This window comes from Alligator sinensis, unplaced genomic scaffold (assembly GCF_000455745.1).
Source record: "Alligator sinensis unplaced genomic scaffold, ASM45574v1 scaffold8_1, whole genome shotgun sequence".
NCBI classification, from domain to species: domain Eukaryota; kingdom Metazoa; phylum Chordata; order Crocodylia; family Alligatoridae; genus Alligator; species Alligator sinensis.
In genome coordinates this window covers 805,623-826,637 of record NW_005842568.1, presented here as the reverse complement: position 1 = coordinate 826,637, position 21,015 = coordinate 805,623, and the positions used below count along the sequence as shown (strand labels likewise).

Here is a 21,015-nt window from a genome sequence, read left to right as displayed (position 1 = left end):
TCTTGGCGTAGCTAGAAGACGAGTCTTGGAGTGGCGCAGGCTTGGTCCCTACCCGCTAGCACGGCCACTAGCCCTGACCCAGCTCGTCCCGTCCCGGCTCGGGCAGCTACTCCCGTTAGCCCGGGGCGCGATTCGGCTAATCCTTCGGGGAGGGTCCGGTGCCCGTGCGCGTCCCTGCAAGCGTCTGGCACCAGGTAGGCTAAAGCTAACGCACGGGCCCAGGCGACTGTCATGTTTCTCTCCTCCTCGACAGCTCACTCACAATATTTATACATTCGGCTACACCTGCGGCCACCACGTCCGTCTGGTTTTCCTCTCCCCGGCGAGCCCCTTCTTCCGAGCGCCGGCGTCGCGGGTGGGCCCAGGCAGGAAGAAAAGCCGGGACTCGGTTTCGGGGTTTCTCCCTCCGCTCGTCACCTGCGATAAATATTTATGGACGCATTCGGGCTCTCGGCGCCTTCCGCTAAAAATGCCGTACCCAAGCACCGGGGTAGAAATTAAAACCTCTAGTGACGGGAAGTGATTGCAATGCAACGGGAGAGGCAGCCCTCGGCCTGCGCCACTGCCATTCCTCCTCCTTTTTACGCCAGAGCGTCCGCGAGTCGCGAGACGGAGCCGGGAATCTCCTCCGGGTCGACGGCCTGCCGCGCATCTCTCGCCCCTCGGCCGGCCCTGCCGTTCGCTCGCACACCCGTGCAACGGCAAACGCTATGGCAACCAAACAGCACTAGACAGAGGGTATTTTTAGAAAGTGTGGTTTTTTTGTTTTTTTTTTTTTGGAGGCTCCGCGCTCAGAGTTCCCTTTGTGTTACAGGAAAGCTCGAATGGGGCTAAATCCGTTTTTACATGCATGCCGGGGGTCAAAGAGCATGAGGGAACAGCCAGCACGTGATGAGATGATGGCACCGTCCGGGTAGGAGGCTGGCACGCTTGACGGGAGCGCAGCTTGCTGCTTCCAGCCTCCCGCGGGCCGGCGAGGGCTCGACGGGGCACTGTCCGGCTAGCGCTGTTAAACACCAGGGGAAATCGCACATGCAAGGATCTATGAAGAAAATGCCCCCGGAGAAAGCCCTTCAGTCGGGTCCCTGCCCCTGTCTGCAGGCGGTGGGTTGTGATCCGTCACGGCTGCACGATGGCGAATGTGTTGGCTGAAACATGCCTCTTCCGAAGGATGTGGAGACGTCTCTAGCACGCGAGCTCGTTTCATGGCCTTCTGTGCCTGCACCATTGGAAACACACAGCCGTTAGCCAGCGCGGGGCAGCGGGCGCGCCGCCGGGGACCGAGAGGTACTCACGGGCCGCTCGCCTTCTCCAGCATCCTGCACCGGGAGCTCCCGGCCCTCCTGGCTAGGCGTGTCTCCTCGCCCCCACCCCATCCCCACCCCCAACCGGTTCAGCGTGCACAGCTCTCTTGCAATGGTCTAGACTGGAGAACCGGGGAACGTGGAAGGGGGCACACAAATCCTCCTGCGACACTGCTGCCAGGGCTGAGCTGAGTTGGCCCGGACAGATCCACGGACCGCTTTGCACGCTGCTCTCCGGAGCCCGTGCGCCAGCTCCTCTGGGCCATCCGCTCGGACGGCCCAGGGGCATTCCCGCTCGGAGACCGAGTCTCCGGCGTGAAAGCGTGTTCGCTGCTGGCACGGGGCTGCCTGACCGACGGCCCCGGGGGTGTTCATGACTGACCGGAGAGCCACAACTAAGTGGCTCTCCAAAGCCTGCTAGGCTCGTGACCGACCGCAGCCAGCCAGGCCTCACCTGCCCAGGGGACGCCCAGCCGACGTGTGCTTCCTCCTCTTCTCGGAGAAGAGCGGGTGGACGGCAGCCTAACTACACACAGAGCTAGTGCCAGGGGGGCTGACAAAGGCATCCCTGAATATCCTGACCTCAGTGACCCTTCGCCGACTAGTGATCCCCTTGATGCCCCCCACGAGGGGACGGAGAGGACCGGCTCAGTGCACGGTCTGGGAAGTCCAGAAGTCGGCCCCCGCTACAGAAAGGATGTGGACATGTTGGAGAGTCCAGTGGAGGGCAAGGAAAATGGTTGTGGGGCTGGGGGACGGGACTGGCGAGGAGAGGCTGAGGGAAATGGGCTGCTTGAGTCTGCAGAAGAGCAGACCGAGGGGGATTGAATAGCAGCCTTCACCTCCCTGCAGGGGGGCTGCAAAGAGGATGGAGCTGGGCTGCTCTCAGTGGGGGCAGACGACAGGACAAGGAGCAATGGGCTCCAGCTGCAGCAAGGGAAGTTGAGGTTGGATATGAGGAAGAATTTTCTCTCTAGGAGGGTGGTGAAGCACTGGGACAGGCTCCCCAGAGAGGTGGTGCAGTCTCCATCCTTGGAGGTGTCGAAGACCCAGCTAGATGAAGCCTTGTCTGGGACGATGTGGTTGGGGCTGGTCCCGCTTGGAGCAGGGTCTGGACTAGACGTGACTCCTGAACTCCCTTCAGCCCTCCTTGTCTGCGATTCTAGGTCACAACAGAGGGACTGCGACCCCACAAAGCAGAAAAGTCCGAGACTGTGCCTGGGAAACGACCGGTGACTGGGAAGGACCTTTGGGGAACGGGCTCTGTCTTGTGCCATACTTCGTGATGGATACAGGAAACCTGGAAGGGGCTGGTGTGCACTGGTGTGCACTCAGGCCCTTCCTTGGTTTTGCTGGAGGAAGAACCAGCTGGCGCCTTGAGCGACCATCCCCTCCTAACCCCAGGTGAGCGGCTGTCCTTTTCTCCACGGGCTTGCCCCGCGGTTGGAGTTAAAAGGCATTCACAACCAACTGAACACAAGGAAACCTGAACAGAAACAAAACGGGTTTTAAACAGCGTGCTTAAAATCTTCCCCCCTGCGCTGCTGAGCCCTCCCTCCCATGAGATCGTTTTGCTGGCTCTCTATCTGCCACGTCATTTCCTTGGACAGACGAGACTTGAATTTCTAATGAATTTCCGAGTCTCCCCGAGGGCTCCCAGGTGGGCTGTGCCCAGCACGGGGACGGGGCAGCGACACAGGTCCAATTTCCCCCCTCGGTAGCGAGTCCATTTTGGGTGGCAGCTGCAGTGGATTGTGCTGCGTGGCCTGAGAAATCCTGACCAGATGTTACACGCTCCTCTCTCAGCCCGCTGAGCTAAGTGCTTTCGGCTCGCTGTCTGCATCCCCCTGGCCCAGGCCCCCCACTCGCCTGACAAAGGGGCGAGAGATCACCTTGTGCGGCCGTGCCGAACGCCACGGGAGCGGATCGGCAAACTGCAGAAACACGATCCAGCCCGTCCACGTGCGGGAGGACAGGGATCGCAGCCGTGCTCTTCGAAACACGGGCCCTGATCTGCTCCTGCTGCGGCTCTCTCGTGGTCCCCCAACCACCTGCTCGTGTGTCTACCTGTTGTGCCCTCCTGTAACCTCGGCGGCAGACTCGCTGGGGCAGGGCGATGTTTTTAGCACGGGCCTGCCGTGCGTTATGAATGAAAACAAGAGGGCTGTGATGATGCTCCTGCTCTCCCCGGAGCAAAGGGGAGATTTTCCACTGATTGCACCGAAAGAAGCCTGATACACTTTAAGAGGGCCGCGGCAGGACAGGCTGGCGGTGCACGCTCTCCTCCTCGCTAGCGAAGAGCGACATGGGAGCAGAGCGTGACGCGACTCGGTCGCAACCACCAGAGCAGGGTCAGCGTGAAGGGGACAGATCTCCGTACTCACTTGAACGGCTGTGCAGCTCGCGTCCTCCCATCTAACCTGCAACACACATGGGGGGGAAAGAAAGACTTGTAAGGCAGGTAATGGGCTGGTTTCAACGACGCGGAAAACCCGAACCCCGGCGCTATGCTGCTGTGCTGGGCACCTCTCCGGGCTGCGAGCAAATGCACGGACAAGTAACGAAGCCCCCAGCGACGTGCGGGAAGTCCTGTGGCTGTGACCTTTGATGTGGGCTGCCCCCACGTGCACCGGAAACCAGATCCTTCTGGCCAGCCGGGTCTGCGCGTGCAAACTGCACGTCCTCACGGTTCCCCTCCTCCCCACGCCAACCGTGGGAAAGGGAGGAGCGCACCGCTGCTCGCTGTCCCCTCCCCAGGGCAGCACCCCATCGGCAAGGAGGAGAGCATGCCACCGAGCCCGCGGAGGTAACACATCTCCTCGAGGGACCGGCCTCGTGGATACGTCCTGGTGACTAACAAGCAGCTGTCTGCTTTCTTGGAGGTGGGCCGGAGAAGAGCAGCGCCTGCAATGGCCCTGCCCAAGCGGGCATCCGACCCGCACAGCGCTACCAAGCCATCGTGGCTCGGGGATGTGCGGGCCAGGATCAAACTCTGGTCGCTCTCTCATGCCAACGGCAGAAAGACTAGCTAGCTGCAGGCTGACAAACCCAAGGATACCAGGGCTCAGGTGTGGGATCTGGACGCTGCTGGCCGGAAGAACAGGACACCTGAGCATTGCACATGGAGCCCGCGTGAATGAGGAGAGCCAGTGCCGCGGTCGCTCCAGGGGTGTAAAGGCCCCGAGCGCTTCCGTCGCGGGCACAGCGTCAGCCGGCGACTGCTGGGAGCAGAGCCCTGGTCCCTCCACCCGGGCCATGACGCTTTTCCAGGGGAACTTCCAGGATTTCCACCTCGATCCCAGCAATAGCAACTGGCAAGGAGAACTGCGCCTTTTCACTTCTCGTGCTCTCACCGGTTTTTGCCTTTTTCCAGCTCTGTCACTGCCTGACTGGGGGACATGAAAAAATGACTTCATCTGTGGCATACTTACCGCATGAAAATCATTGGGATGAGTTACACTGCTCCCTTTCTACTAATTTCACTGCTGCTGCAATGAGTAATGGAACAGAACCGGCCCTATTACGCCTTCTTCTATCCCCCACGTTTCACCTATTCGAGCTCCCTCTTCCCCATTTCCAATGCAAGATACATTACATACTTGGAAAAAGAAGAGCGAACATCTGCTAAGCATCCAAAATACCTAATTGAGGAGAATGGTTCCAAGGATAAGAGACTTGCATGGTTTAAAGCCAACATGACACCATAAAATGTTGTTTTCATTGGGGTTAGGATCATGCTGGGGGAAAAAAAAGCCCTACAAGCCTATTGTTTCCAAGGGTGATGGATTAGGAGCGCTCCTCAGGCCCTGACTGCTTCTCACAAGCTATTAGGGTTGGAAATCCTGGGAGAACTGCCTCTCACATGAAATTTCGGGGCCTTGTGCTTCATCTCAGCCAGAAGCAAGGAGGGAAGAGATGTGTGGAAGGAGACACAAGGAGGAAGTTCGGCCAAATTCGTTAAAGCTCGGAGAGCGTTTGGCTCAGGTGAGAAACGTTCTTGTGTGACCCCAGTTTGTCCAGCCTTAATGAGAAATGTGGAAGGCGCGAGCCTGCAGCTCCGCCACCCCGTGACGGCTGCGTCTGAAACGCTCCCACCGCCACGGGCACCGGGAAGGGGTTTCCTCCGGTCGTCTAAGGGAGGGAGTGGGGAAGCGGCAGCTAGACCCACTCCTTCTGCCGGGTCCTGCCAGGTGAGCGTGTTTGAATGGCACTCCTGCGACGGGCCAGGCTCCTTCTGCATGCAGAGAAGAGGCATGCAGGGAGGGCTAGCTGGTGTTACCTACACCCAGAACCACAGATGCTAGATGTGGAAGGAGCCCATCGCGCCGCCTGCACAGGGCTGTTATCCGCAGGCTATTTCTGAACACTTAGATTTCCGTGATTCAACCAGCAAGGGTCGCGGCCCGAGCTGGGGTGGCGTTTTCCTGACTGGGATGCTCACGGTCAGGATGCGGTCCCGGTACCGTAGCTCTTTAACCTGCTAACTCCCTGCCCTCGCTCTCATGCTTTTCCAGTACTTGGACGTGGCTGCTTGCCCAGAGAAAATACACGGATGCACCAGAACCGGAGACAAGAGGAGCGGGGGCATGGACACTGTCCAAGTAGGGGCAACGGCGAGAGCAATTGTATAACATACAGTGAGGCGACCATGCCTCCCGGCCCGGCTGGAAGTGGGGGGCTACAGAAAATGACCCTCCTTAGGCTGTCGAAACCCAAGCCTTGCATGCTGCAAGCCCCTGCATCCCGGCCTGCTGGTGTGGCGAGCTCGCTGACACGCTCCCCATGCACGAGCGCTGTGCAGCGGGGCGCCCGGCTCGTGCTCGTTACCTCTGTCCTTTCCATTCTGCATCTTTTCCGCTTCTTCTTCCTCTCCTTCCTCTGCTTCAAAAACAAACAAAAAGAAGACAGCGGTCAGGGGGAGGGCTGTGTGGGAAGGTTTTCTGTAGGAAAGAGCCCATCCCAAACTGGCGTGCGAGGCACAGTTCAGTCTGGTTCGGATGGAGACGATCCTGCCTCAGGCAGGGGTTGGACTCGATGCGACTCCCTGCATCCCCGCGGCTCTGGGACTCGAAAGAGGGGCCGGAGGGGCTGTGCCGGAGCGAGGCCTGGTCTCCTGGAGGCTGCAATTCTTGGGTGCTGCAGTGGCAGCTCCTTTGAACGCTGCCCCGGCTCGCTGTGATGCCCCTGCCCTCCCGCGTCACCCTGCCCAGGGAGCCCGTTGCGGGCTTGTCAGCAGGAGGCAGTGCCTGCAGTCTCCCACGGACCAGTGCTGGCCCCGCGCAACGTGGTGCACAAACACCTTGGACTCTCTTGTGCACCCGCGTGTGAGCCCCCTTGGAAACTCAGAACTGCAAAATCCAGCTGTGAGAGGACCGGGGCAGAGGTCGATGCTGAGCACGGGATGACCAGACGGAAACTAGAGGAGGCTACAGGCGACCCGAGGGGAAATATGGAGGCTCCGCCGACCCTCGCGCTCGCAGAAGTCACTGGGGCACGGTTGTGAGCGAGAGCAGACTCTGCTCCTCGTTCTGTCTCAGCGACGGAAAAGACGTGCCTGCAGATGGCTCAATTATATTTAACTCCAGTTAAGTTGAAGAAAATGCATGGGCAAGGCTTGTATTTACGTTGCAGGGAATGTGAGCAGACAGGCACATTCCTGCACGTGCGGCAGGTCACATCTCTGCGTGCAGCATCGCTGCCGAGAACTGTGTAAACAGGCAACAGTTATCGCAGGCGGCGATGGCCCCTCGGCCCGCTTTATTTATGACCCAGAGAAAAATGAAAGAGAAAAATATAACTGCAATAAAAGGGGCAATTTGAGCATTGTGAATCAGTCTGGCCACGGGGAGCCCTGAATAGGGAAGTCGTAGGAACAGGTGCCGCCCTCGCTGTTCTGGCCCGGGATAAATGCTGGAAGTCAGAAGTGTTTGCACCGAGCTGCCTTCTCGGCGGCTCCGACCCTGCTGCCGGCATCATTCGTGGCCGAGGGCAGCAAGCACCGACCGACGCGCACCAAGCGTGAACGAGGAGCTCGAGCTTCAGTGCTTGGGTCCTGAGCTTCTCCTCTGCTCCTCAGGCTGGCCCGGGCCGCCCGGCCCGCAAGCACTGGGCGCACAACGCCTTGCGCTGCTTTCGAATGACTTTGCTCATTGTAGCTCAGGATTGCACCCCTTCTTTCCTGGCTAACGAAGACCGTGCGAAGTGGGGTGCTTCTCACGGGACACCCATTTCTGAAGGCAGGCAGGGTGGCTCCCATCCGTGGATCACAACACCGCACAGCATAACGCCTGCAGTGGTGACTGGCAGGGGCTCAGCTCGAAGGAGGTGTATGTTGTCATTGTTTAATTTTTGGCCAACGTGTGTTAAATCCCACTGAATCACGTCAGCCGAGTATAACTCATACTTTCCCGAATTTACACGAATGAAATGATTTCACATACTTTCAAGGGACCCTTCTCTCTGAGTATCTACACATGATCAAATAAGAGCCTGTAATTAATTTTATCGCCAGTCCCTCGTGCACCGTGAATGCCACGCACGATGCACGGCACGGCCATAATGACTGTCGGCGGCACAAACCTTGCTTTGTTTGTGTTTGTCAAACATTTCCTGGGTTTCAAAAGGGGCCAGGAGATCAAAATGCCTCGCTGAGATTCGGCCCCTGAGACAAGTCACTGCGGACCAGGCTCTGCTCGCGGATACACCAGCGTTAAAATGCATGACTGGCACGAGGAAAAAATAAATTACTGCAGACATCTGTTTTGGGCTCAGAGTTTGTCCGCTGCGTTTCAGCCTGAAGGGAACAGACCCGTGTCTCGCTGTGCAGGGTGATTTATTAAAGAAACACAAGACCCCTTAACGATAATAGCGCTAGTGACTGTTGCTGTAATACATGAAAGACTTTATTAACTACACCGCTGCCTTTGCAGCCAAGACACAAGCTTTGGATTGGGTGAATTTACTGCCCGGCAGTAAAATATCAACCTGGTTTATAACCAGGGCTTCTGGTTTATAACGAGAGCTGCTCCAATAGGAAGAGTGCGGGGAAACTACTGCACTTGTTTGAGATGGGGCTTGGTTAGTTTATGGCGGGCTTAGGTGAGGTGGCTGCTGATACAGCCAGGGCCGGATTCAGCGATCCAGGCCCACGTCCATGTGAAAATGGACCGTGCATTCGAAAGCAGCGCAAGGTGTCTAAGACCATGAGGCTGAACCGGCCGGGGATGGGTTACCTGTCAGGCTAGATGGTCTGCTCAGGTCCCTCCGGAAACTATGAAACCTGCTGTAGGGTTGCTGTGGTTCGGCTGCTTTCACCGACACCCACTATGCCCGTCACGTGAAAGGCACGCCGGGAAAATCAGCACTCTTCGTACAGGGGCTTGGATATTTTACTCTGATATTCGTGACTGGCTTGACCTAATGGGACTTCCTTTCAGATGTGCTCCGAAGGGCTGGTAGGTGAACTGCAGACGCCTTAAGTAACGGGGAGCACGAGAACTGGCTCAAAAACGCATCCTAACTCCTTCACTTGGAAGCACGTGTCTTTGGAGAACGACCGCTCTCAGAAACGTGACGACGAGCGTGGCGTCTCTGCTTCCCGGCACGTGCTCTGAGTCACAGCTGCCTACTTGACTGGCACAGAATAGCGTTTACTACGGCTGGGCTGGGGGGATCGGCACAAGTAGGAGTGAGCGAGCTGCGTTTCCGTCCGCCTCGTGAATCATCCGCAGCAGTATCAGCCAGCTCTGCGTGCACAGGACAGTCGTTACGACTGGTGATAAAGCAAGACGCTCGTTCAGAGCACACGTGGAGTTTCCAAGGCTGCCAGAACGGGTTTCTCACTGAGACGCACCAAGCGTCATGTTGCGACGCGGTTTTTAAATACGCCTTTCCTCCGAAAATCAAACCCAACGGAGAACTCTTCCGCCCCTGGCTTTAAGGTCCCTGCCTTTGGTCACTCTGCTTCCCTGCAGGTGTAGGCATGGCAAAGCCGAACCCTTACCTGAATGCAGCTCCTTCACCAAAGACGACATGGTATTAGTGATTGAATCCGCTGCTACCAGTAAGTCGTTCCGGAGGTTCCTCCTCGTCCCTAGGAGAAAAGGAGGTGGGAAATGAACAGCTCTGCAGCTTCCCGCGCTACTCACAACTGGGCGCTCGATCCGAGGCGCCGGGCACTCGCACCGGGTGTTTATTTTCCCTCGACAGGGATCGGGGAGCAGAACCCCGGCCCCGCGCCCGCGGAGCTGACGGCAGCTGTGGTGCAGCCGGCGGGGAGACCGGCTCTGGCCTGACAAGGGCTTTGCTCCGCTGCGCCGTGGAGCGGCCCTGCTCCGCTGGACGGCTGGACGGGCCGCTTGGCCGGTTTGCAGCCATCTCATCCTTTCTTTGCATCCGTCCCTGGCGTCGCTGCCGCGGCGCTCCCCTCTGCGCTGGCACGGGCTGCTGCGGACGCACGGTCCATCGTGCCCCGCACGGCACGGCACGGCAGGGACAAGGGACAGCGACGCTTGCAAGCTGGTGGAGGAGCTCTCCTCCCCAGGGGACCGTGCTCCCTTGCAAATGACCCGCCTAGCTCCAGACTGGTATTGCTGGCTCCCTCTCTGGCAATGTCCTTGCCTCTCAGACTTGCTTTCTGGAAACCAGTGTCCCGTCACACACCGCTGGCGAGCCCCTGTTCCTCACCGGGCGATGTGAACCTTTGCCACAGGCTTTGGAAGCAGTTGAGGCGAGGGAGCGAATGGACCTCTGGAGAGGTTTCCGGGCAAGCCTCGCCTGTCCAACCCTGCCGGTGCGGGGGCCAGGCGATGCCAAGAGGGCACCGCTGTCTGCTCTCGCTCACTTCTGTCTCTTTGCTGAGGACAGAAGGAATCGGTGACGGCACACGTGCATACGTGCGTGCCCCCGGGGCCCAACAGACTGTGCTGGCGACACTGCAAGTCTGAGCGGCGCTATGAGCAGGACCTCACCCGTGCCTCGACTCGGGGTGGGAGAAGCGGAGATTGCCCGCGGAGGAGCTATGCCTGAGGGCCATGCTGGCAGACCCCGCCGTGGCCGACTGCAGGAAGAAATGTCCTTCTCGGGGTCCCGCAGGCCCCGAGAAGGACGGCTGCGTGCGGGGGCAGAGAGACGGTGCTAGAGTCTGTCAGCAAAGCAAGCAGAGGTCCTAGCCGAGGGCATGCAAAGGTGGGCCAGGCCTGGTGTGCCCTGACGACTGTGCTGCCAGGAGAAAAATGCCCTCACAAAGGAAACCCCTTGCACGCACCTCTGGGAGAACCGGCGGCAGCAAAAATAACCTAACCTCAAAGTCTAGTGAAACCCTTTCATTTCACCGCCCTCTTCCACGAGCGCTGTTGGACTTAGACTCCCAGGGCTGGCCGCAGTCGAGGGCTGTCTAGTCCCGCTCCCTGCACGGACGCAGGCTGCACGGCTCCTGGGAAACCTCCACCAAGGAGGGTCCACCCAAACCCAGCTCTCTTGTTTCCTCATCCTCATCACTTTTTTTCCCTGAGGTTTGATCTAAATCTGCTTGGCTGCAGTAGCACCCCGTTGCCCTCCGAGGCGGGGAGAACGCCTGGTTCCCTCGTTTGGAGGGCAGCCTTTCCAAAATCTGACAGGTGCCGTCATGTCCCCCTTTAATCCCCTGGTCTCCAAGCTCAACATACCCTTCCACGTCCACTTCGTGGTCCCATCTCTATCATGTCTGCCACTTGCTTATCTTCACACCCTTCCTAAAATGTGGTACCCAGAGCGGCACAAGACGCTCCAGCTGAGGCCTAATCAGCGCAGGGGGTGGCGGGACTAGTGGCAGGGATTCGGGCACAACCGCAGGCTGCTTGATTGTACGGAGCCATCGCCACGAGTGACTCCAAGCCCTTGTACTGCAGACTCCAGAGTCCCCGGTCGCCCCTCGGTGCTGTCTCCAGCGCCCGGTGCGCTGCAAAGCATGCTCAGGATGTTCTGGAGACCTCAGAAAAGCAGGTTTCAGGTCGAAGAACCGAAGCTGCAGGGATCCAGGCAGAGGCCGGGCACCTGCTACAGAAAAGATCAAGCCCCCTTCCTCCCCTGCCCCACGTCCATACCACTCGGACCAGGAGAGAAAACGGCCGGACCCCAAATATGCAACCAGCCTGACTGAGTGGCGGGCGAGACCCTCTAGCCAGGATCTTCTGGCTTTGGTCCCGGCAGAAGTGCTGGCCAAGCCCAGTCCCCGTCCCCAGCCTGGGCTGCAGCAGCACCCAGTGCCTCTGGGGGAGGCTTAAAAACACCTCGACGCGTGTAGCAGGAGGAGAGGGGCAACCAGCAAAGGCCAGAAGCCTGGGACATCCCCGTACCGAACGCAGGCATCGCTGCACCTGGATCCTCCCCACCCCGTGACTGTCCAACCTCTTCTCCAACCCCTCCAGTGACGGAGAGTCCACCGGTTCCTGGCGTCTGCTCCGCTGCCTCCCTGCTCTGACAGCGAACACGTTTTTCTAAGATTTGCTGCTTCCTCCGCTGCCACGTCAGGCCACTGGCCCATGTCCTCCTCTCTGCAGCAAGAGAGAACGGGGCTTTCCCTCCTCTTTATGGCAGCACTTCAGGGATTTGCAGGCTGCCGTCATGTCCCCTCGTAAGCGCCTTTTTTGCTAGCTGAACGCACCCAGCTCCTTCAGCCCCTCCTCGTATGTCTTGCTTCTCAAGCCCTTGATCATCTTTGTCGCTCGTCTCTGCAGCCCAAGCAAGCCTCCTCCAGCTGCTGGAAGTGTACAAAGCCTGTACATTGTCTGGGTTTCCCAGGCACAAAACTCACCAGTCAGACCCACAGCCTTGAAGACCTTCACTTTCTCAGAGTCCCCATTGCTTCCAGACCACTCAGGATGTGGAAAACCTCTTCCTCACTGATGCTAATGCTACGTCAGACCACCGCACAGGTAGCAGTCGCAGGAAACAGCCCTCCATCCATGTACAGCACCGATGGAACCAGGGTCACCAACCCAAGAAGTGTTTTTTACTGACAATCTGCAAACTTTTTACGCAATCTTAGGGAAAACCGTAACCATTAAACATGCCTGACCAACCTGATTGTCTTCTATGACAAGGTGACTGGCTCTGTGGACGTGGGGAGACCGGTGGATGTGGTGTACCTTGATTTTAGCAAGGCTTTTGATACAGTCTGCCACAATATTCTTGCAGGCAGACTAAGGAAGTACGGGCTGGATGAATGGACTATAATGTGGACAGAAAACTGCTGGAGCATTGGGCTCAGAGAGTAGTACTCAATGGCTGATGTCTAGTCAGCAGCCGGTATCAAGTGGAGTGCCCAGGGGCCAGTCCTGGGGCCAACTTTGTTCAATGTCTTCATCAGCAACCTGGAAGATGGGATGGATGCACCCTCAGCAAGTCTGCAGATGACACCAAGCTGGGGGGAGTAGATATGCTTTTGGGTAGGGCTAGGATTCAGAGTGACCTAGACAAATTGGAGGACTGGGCCAAAAGAAATCTCATGAGGTTCAGCAAGGACAAGTGCAAAGTCCTGCATGGAGGAGGGAGCGAACCCCTGCACCGGGGCAGGCGGGTGGTGACGGGCTGGGCAGCAGCTCTGCAGAAAAGGACCTGGGGGTGACAAGACAAGAAGCTGAACAGGAGCCGGCAGTGCACCCTTGTCACCAAGAAGGCTACCGGCATCCTGGGCTGCATTGGGAGGAGCGTGGCCAGCAGATCGAGGGACGTGATTCTTTCCCGCTATTCAGTATCGGTGAACCCACATCTGGAGTCCTGTGTTCAATTTTAGACCCTTCGCTACAGAGAGGATGTGGACAAGTTGAAGAGAGTCCAGCGGAGGGCAATGAAAATGGTTGTGGGGCTGGGGGACGGGACTGGTGAGGAGAGGAGGAGCGAAATGGGCTGATTTAGGGGGATTGAATAGCAGCCGTCACCTCCCTGCAGGGGGGCTGCAAAGAGGATGGAGCTGGGCTGTTCTCAGTGGGGGCGGATGGCAGGACAAGGAGCAATGGGCACAAGCTGCAGCAAGGGAAGCTGAGGTTGGATGTTAGGAAAATTTTTGTCATGAAGAGTGTAGTAAAACACTGGAACAGGTTACCCAGAGAGGCGGTGGACTCTCCATCGTCGAAGGTTTTCAAGACGCGGGTAGACAAAGCCTTGGCTGGGATGATGTAGCTGGGGCTGGTCCTGCTTGGAGCAGGGGGCTGGACTGAACGTGACCTCCTGAGCTCCCTTCAACCCTCGTTTTCTACGATTAACTTGATGCCTCTGCCCCATCCTGCACCCACAGCTCCATCTTGGCAACCTTTCCCTCTCCTCTTATACTCTGCTTTCTGCAGCGCCTTTCACAGCATCTGATGAAGTGAATCTGGGTTCACAAAACCTTGTGCTCTCTCTCTAGATCCTTTTTAGTTAGTCTATAAAGGTGCATATCTACCCTGCCTTTCAGCCCTGGATACAACATAGGTCTTGCTGGCTGCTACATGACCTCAGTCTCTGTTAAACTGCCTGTGTCTGCCACCGCAGTCCTGCTCAGGATATGCCACTGAGTCGCAATCCGCTGCACGGAGCGGCGGCGCGGTGCTTTCGACCTGTCCGCAGCCTCGTAGGATGGGAGGGTTTTCCAGAGGCGCAGGGTCTCGGCGCCGCGCAGGGCGAGGAAGGGTGGGTGGGTGCAAGAACATGACCCGTGTCCCTGCAGACGGGTCCGTGCCGCTCCGGGGGCTCGGTCGACTGACTGTATCACAGCTTCCCTGGCGGCGGTGGAAGCCGTATGGAAATCTCTGTTCCATCATGACAACTCTCTTGGATTGAGAAGTAGGCATCTGTCTGTCTCGCGAGTCAATAGGTTTGTGCCAAGCGAGGCATCAGCTCGTTGAATGTCTGCGAGTCCTTGAGTCACACTCCCTTCTGCACTGATCAGATGTGAAGTTTGTCTTGAACGGTCCTGAACAGGCTCTGGGCTTCTTCCTGAGGTTTCGTCTTCCCTTTGCGCGTCAAGCTCAAAAGCCTTCACCCCACGCTTAACAGACTGCTTCCAAGAGCTTCAACCCTCAGCGATCTTCTCCCGGTTGTTTGCCTCGATGTTCGTTACCTTCCCATCTTCCTCGCAAGCGTCTTTGACCCAGAGATAAGGACACCCAGGTGGGCTTCTTCCTGTAAAGAGTTCTCCATACAAGAGATCGCTGGGTACGCGGCCAGCGGCCCTTCTCTGCCTATGACCTGGCCACGGAAGTCGACGCTGACTGAGAAGCAGGTGGATGCTTGGAAGGGAGGCTCGCTCCAAGAGCTCGACGTAGGCGCCAAAGGCAATGCAAGTGGAAGCTGTTGTCCAGGTGCTTTTCTTGCGTATGTGGTCCTGGTTTGACACGGTTTTGCATTTGCTACCGTACAGAGACACAAGCGTGGTATACTTTGACCTTGGTCTTAACAGTCAGCTCGCTGTTGTTCCACGCTCGCTTGCTCAGCACGCTCGTGACGCCTGATGCTTTGTCAATACGGGTATTCGGTTCAGCCTCCCGTAACAGAGCTCTTGGATTTGTTGCACAACTAAACCTGTGTCTACTGCCCCGACTCACTCTCAAGCCGTAATGGGGCTCTGGAAACTTGCCATCTTGCGTGTCCAAAATCAGTCAGTTAAGCAGTATCCGAGCCAGTAGCAATGCGATCTATGAGATCTCCCTCACCCTTGTAGATTTTAGTTATGGTCACATCTGGAGGGACAACATCATCCTCCCACATTTGGCAGAAGAGCTTGTGTAGACTCTCATTCAAGGCTACACACCCTAACTTTGCTGGAAGACCATTAGGATCTGGAGCTTTCCCATCTTTCCGCTGGCGTGGCACCCAGGGCTCTTCCAGAAGGGACGTGTGCCGGAGGCGCTGATACGTCTTCCCTGAGGGATGCCCGATAGCACATCACCAGCAACACCAGACTGAATGTTCGGCGAGTCTTCGAAATGCTGCCGCCATCACGAGCAGATGCTCGCCGGGTCAGTGATCATCAATGCCCAGCCATCGCTGCCCTTCACGGGCATCGGTATGTCACTAGCAGGGCCACAGGCAGCTTGGCGCTCCCCATGGTTTCGGTACTTCCTTTCCTGAAAAAGGACAGGGGCGAGGGGGAACGGGACGGAGCAGGCTTCCCGGATGACCTCTTGGACCCGCTGCGTTGCAGCCTGGGAGAAAGCAAGTCAATGCACAAAAGGGAAAGAAACACGGTTGCCAACAAATCGGTTGGGTGCTCTTGATTAGGCCGTCAAACTTGCTGCAAAGCCTCAGCTGAGGCAATTGGACCACCCACAGCAGCAGATGGAGTGCTATGCCTCCGGTATTTGGCACGCTGCCTCCATGGGAATGCCGCGTCTGCTGTTGTTTCTGGAAGTATTCGGAGGGGCGAGGAGTGGATCTCCACTGCTGGAATCGGACAAAGGCATTCCTCTCGTCAGGGGCTCGCAGAGGCCCAGGGCGTGCACGCTAGAGCTTTTCCAATGCCTCCTCTGTGCACTGGTGGACGAGGATCTGCCGTTCACAGGCTCGTTGCGAGTCTGCAGAGCGATGCAGCCGCGCAAAAGGCCAATGGGGCTTTGGGCTGCATCGACAGGGGCATCGGGTGCCAGACACGGGAGGGGACGGTGCCTCTTCTGCTCGGCGCTGCTCAGGCCTCATCTAGAGCGCTGGGTGCCGTTTGGGGCTCCACACCTGCAGCAGGACACGGAGAAGGTCGAGAGGTCTGGAGGTGGGTGACACATGATAAAGGGCTTGGACAGCAAGTCGTGCGAGCTCGAAAGAAACAGGGATGCTCACCTTGCGGGAAACGTGACAGAAGAACACCTTTTCTCTCTTGCTGCAGCGAGCAGGACATGGACCAATGGTTTCAAATTGGAGCAAAGTAGCTTGCGTATCGGGAAAACCACCGTTGCCGTTAGAGCAGCGACACATGGGAACAGGCCGCCTCGGGAAGCTGGGGGAGCTGCATCACTGCGGGGTTTCTAGAAGAGGATGGGCAAGCACGGGTCGGGGGGATCGAGGAGTAGCGTGCTGTACAGAGCTGGGAGACCATGGGAAAAGCTGTGCTGCCTTGAGCAGGTGGGTACTGGAAAGGACCAAGCTCAGCAGCAGAAGAAAGAAGTTTGGTTGTGATGAATGAAGATTAAAAGGGTTGAGAAAGTCCCTGGGGAGGATGCAGTAAGGGGAGCTCTGGGTGACGTGGAGTTGTGCTTCCCACCCAGGCTGCAGAGCACAGTGAAGGGTGCTTGGCTGTCCCCTTGCTTCGGGCTTTGCCGGCTGTCACGCGGGGCTGGGAAAGAAGATTTCCCCCTCCTGTTGATAGAGGTGTCAGGGTTTCCCCCCTTGCCCCGAGGCACCGGGTGTTGGCTGCAGTCCAGGCTGTGCAATGCTCCCGCTGGGACCAGAGCCCGGAGGTCCGTGGCGAGAGGGTCTGGCCCCTCCGCGCAGGCTCAGACCAATCGCCACGTAAGAAAGTTTACCCCGTGGCCAGACTGGTATGGACTTGTGGGGGGGAGGCTTTGCCTTCCTCCGTCGCAGCGATGGCTTCTTCCTAGGATCGCTCAAGCATATTTTAACAACCTTCGCAGCGGCAGGACACTGGCTTCCTTTGTCTCCCTGCTTTACCCGGGGCAGCGCCAAGTGTTATCAGCGTCCTGTGCTTGTGCGACAGGGCTGAGTGTGTCACCTTAGGAACAGGTTAGACAAGTTCTTGTCTGGGATGGTTTGGATAGGGACGATCCTGCCTGGACTGGATGTGACCTCCGCAGGCCCCTGCCAGTCTTTCTGATTCAAGTAAAACAGTCTCAAGTTTTGAGGGGACGCTTGGGGACGGAGCCCTTCATTCAGTACCTTCCTCTTGAAGCGTTAGCACTAAACAAGCAGTTTAGCCACTTTCTGCTCCTCTGCTACAATCTGCCGCCTTCTTCATTCCCGCCGGCATCAGTTAGTTCAAGCTTGAACTTCCTCGCTTGAACTCTCAAGAGCGTAGACCAGTGGTCGTTGGATGGGCAAAACCTATTGGCACTCGGTATGGCTCGCTATTTCTTGTAGGAAATAAAAGGGCATGAATGAGGTCCTTTCCCACTTCCAAGGGGTCAACAGCATGGAGACTTGGTTAGGCTCCGAGTCATTAGACAGCGAGTGATGTACGGACAGCGCCGTGTCTAGAGGCACTGCCATGCCGGTGGCCAGGTCCCAAAGCACTGGGGCAAGCAAAGCACTCAGGAAGGCACGAACTCTTCCTTCCTTCCCCGTCCATAAGAAAGGCATGAGGCAGAGTCGGATGTCTTCTCAAATGACAGGGACGCTAATGCACAAGGAGCAGCAGACCGCAGGGTTTCCCCGAGGATGACCGGACCTCGGAACGAGCCTGCGGCTCCGTCTGACGTAGTAGCGAGCCTCGCTCCCGAGCTATCTGGCCCACAGTTGTGGTGCTGAGGCGAGTACCACCTCCCTGGCTTCTTTAGGAGAAATGAAAGGAAGTTTTGGACGCCTAAGAATAGGAGAACGAGAAGAGGCGAGAGAAAGGTGCAATCCCCGTGTGACCGGTCCCCTGCACCGCCCTCTTAGCTTGCCGCGCGCGCGCGCTCTCGGTGCGGGGGCTCAAGTTAACCGCACCTGCTAATTAACCACCTAAAGGTGGAGCTGGATTTTGGCCACGAAGCCTACTGGTAAAACCGCGCCGGGGCAGGACTGCCTGCCAGCGGTGCACGCTGTAAAACACAGCTCAGCGCTACGGCTTTCAGACCGGGAGGGAAATCACGGCAAGAAAGGTGACGGTGACGGCAGGCTCCGACCTGCAGCCGACAGGGGAGAGAAGAGCGAGGTCACCCCTCGCCTCTGCTCAGGCCCGAGCGCTTCCAGGCTCAGGGGGTCGTTAGCGCCTGCTGGGCCCGCGGGTCCCAGAACCGGGGATCCCACCTGATGATACTCAGGAGAGTGGTGCCTCCCGAGAGGTGGATTTTATCAATCCACGCTTTAACTTTTTCTCTGCTTTTCATCTCATGTTTCAGCTGTTTTCCTCTTTTCCCTCCACTCTTCACACAGGTGTGTCACTTTTATGTTTGTATCAAAGAGAGCTGGCTGGTTCAGAGCTTTGCATTTTGATTAAGGGCTTCATTCAGGTTGATGTTCGCTTATTTGCATTGCAAAATGCCAGCCTCCTCTCACCTGGTAACTGACTGATCGCCAGGTGAGCGCTAGCTAACACGGATTGAAAGGACTGTTTATTTTAGCTTCTTCCCTTACGGCTACTGCTCTGTCCCTTTCCGCCTCCTTTGGGTCAGAGTTTGACAGTCGGCCTCCGATTTTACATTAGCAATTCACAGCTCTGAGAGGTGAAGTTTAATTAACTAACTTGTGAGTGCAATCAGGTGGCTAATTAACTGCAGGTGCAAAATCGTGGCGACAAAGCTGGACGGCAGACCGAGGCCACACCACGACTTTTTTTGAAGTTATCAAGACTAAAAATACACTTTCGCTCTTGGCATAATGCAAAGGAAATGACGTCAGGAGCTATTTTATCCAACCCGCTGGGTCGCGCACGCATGCTACGAGCCGTGCCTCCAGTGTCGGGCGGCAGCGGTGTCTTAATTTGTACCTCGCTTACCTTGTGCAAAAGCTTCCTGCACGTCTCCCCCAACTCCTGCGAGCGAGTCTTGAGGCACGTGCGTTGGGGTGGAGCCGGCCGATGTGGATCTGACAGGCATTGGCATCGAGCGACTTGCTCCGTGGGTAGGCGAGGAGTGCGGGGAGCCTGCTGCTTGCGCCTGCGAGAAGAAAAACAACGCACAGTTGCCATACCAATAACGCACTCTCTTTGGATCAGCGTCTGCGATGCTGCGTTGTGCCCTTGGGGACCTTGGCGAGAGCGCCCGCAACCTGGACGACGTCTGCCTGCGACCAACAGGCCGTGGGGTGGGATCCACGGGTCACAGGAATCAATACAGATCCTTCCACTGGCTTCAGCAGCCTTTGTGTCAAGCTAGGGCAGCTGAAGGATCGGCACGCGCGGCTCAACGGGGAGCTCCCTCAGATACCCAGGCGGACGCTCTCCCTGTACAGCAGGCAGTCGTGCCACTGTCGGGGACGGGCTACTCGGCTACACAGACCACGGGTCTGACCCTGTATGGCATGCCTTGTGTTCTTAACGGGAATGACGTGGATCTGACCGACGGCCTCCATGTGACAGGGCCACCATATCCAACTACACGATCATGGGGCTGGAAGGGACCTCAAGGGTCACAGAACCACAGACACCGAGGTCTGGAAGGGACCCCGGGAGGTCACACCTAGTCCAACCCCTGCCCCACGCAGGACCAGCCCCAGCTACATCATCCCAGCCAAGGCTTGTCTAGCCAGGTCTTCAACACCTCCAAGGATGGAGACTGCACCACCTCTCTGGGAAGCCCGTTCCAGTGCTTCACCGCCCTCCTGGGGATAAATTTTCCTAATATCCAACCGCAACTTCCCTTGCTGCAGCTGGAGCCCATTGCTCCTTGTCCTGTCGTCTGCCCCCACTGAGAGCAGCCCAGCTCCGTCCTCTTTGCAGCCCCCCGGCAGGGAGGTGAAGGCTGCTATTCAATCCCCCTCGGTCTTCTCTTCTCCAAACTAAACCAGCCCACTTCCCTCAGCCTCTCCGCACCAGTCCTGTCCCCCAGCCCCACAACCATTTTCCTTGCCCTCCACTGGACTCTCTCCAACTTGTCCACATCCTTTCTGCAGTGGGGGGCGCACAGCTGGACACAGCACTCCAGATGTGGCCTCCCCGGTGCTGAATAGAGGGGAAGAATAACCTCCCTCCATCTCTTGGCAGCGCTCCTGCCAATGCAGCCCAGGATGCCGGTTGCCTTCCTGGCACCAAGGGTCACCTCATCTAACCCCCTGAGTGACTGCAGGATGTGCAGTTCCTGCCAAATGCTTAGCCAGCTCCTTCTTGAAGACCTCAGGGCAGACACTGAGTTACAAAATAGCAACAGCTGACGAGAGAGGGTCGTTTTAGCCTCGAGGGCTCTGCAATTTCTCGTTATAGCAAATGAAAGCAGAGACTCGGCCTTCACAGCAGTATGTTCCAGAAGATTCCCTTGGTGCATTCACATCCATTTATCTTCCCCTTTTTTTGCACTGTCACTTTACAAAGGAGAATTAATTTTTGAGCCATGACTGACATTTAAGTTCCTGAAATTTGCAGTATCTACGTCTAGTGCCGAGCTGGCGAGCTTCGTGTTACACCAGGAACTGCCTGCTGGCAAGTGAGAGCGCTCACGGGATGTATTTTTATTTGCATACAAATGCGGCAGAGAAACAAGCAAAGCTGATTGCCTAAAGGGCCTGGTATCTTTTTTCTGACGGTCACTAAAAAGGACTGGTAGAAGGCGGGGCAGGGTGGCACCTTAAAGACTAAGTCGCTCAGGAAGGGCCTTTGTACACGCCACGTTTTTTTGCCTTTTCGCGTGCTGCAATTGCATGTCACCGAGCGCAGTCTCCTGTGTTTTCAGGCAACGGTTGGTTGTTCAACGGCTCTAGTGTCAGAGATACCTTCCTACAGCTCGCTTACTCCAACTCTTTTGTGCCACGGCCGAAAAAGCCATTACGAAACCATAAGCAAACCCACCCTACAGCACGCCCAGCAGTGGAGATGTGGGCACTGCCAGCGCCCTGCACCTCAATGGCACAAAAGTCATTTGGTTTCTATCTATTCAGAGGATCCTAGGGAGAG

At 57.1% G+C, this 21,015-nt stretch overlaps 1 protein-coding gene across 10 annotated transcripts in view; it reads right to left on the bottom strand.

Moving 5' to 3' along the window:
- Nucleotides 1-284: 284 nt before the first annotated feature.
- The window catches only part of DTNB (dystrobrevin beta), a 299,067-nt gene continuing 278,336 nt past the window's right edge, over nucleotides 285-21,015 (bottom strand). For 6 of the 10 annotated variants that reach the window (XM_025214129.1, XM_025214128.1, XM_025214130.1 and 3 more), the window contains 3 exons: nucleotides 18,907-19,066; nucleotides 9,307-9,396; nucleotides 5,962-6,185 (listed from right to left, as the gene is read on the bottom strand). In XM_025214129.1, the coding sequence (XP_025069914.1) occupies nucleotides 5,983-6,185; nucleotides 9,307-9,396; nucleotides 18,907-19,066 (453 nt within the window). In that variant the 3' untranslated portion in view covers nucleotides 5,962-5,982. Of the gene's footprint in view, nucleotides 1,220-3,688; nucleotides 3,725-5,940; nucleotides 6,186-9,306; nucleotides 9,397-18,906; nucleotides 19,067-21,015 lie in introns of those variants that run through there. The other 4 variants (XR_003096007.1, XM_025214132.1, XM_025214133.1 and 1 more) reach the window with 4 other exon arrangements.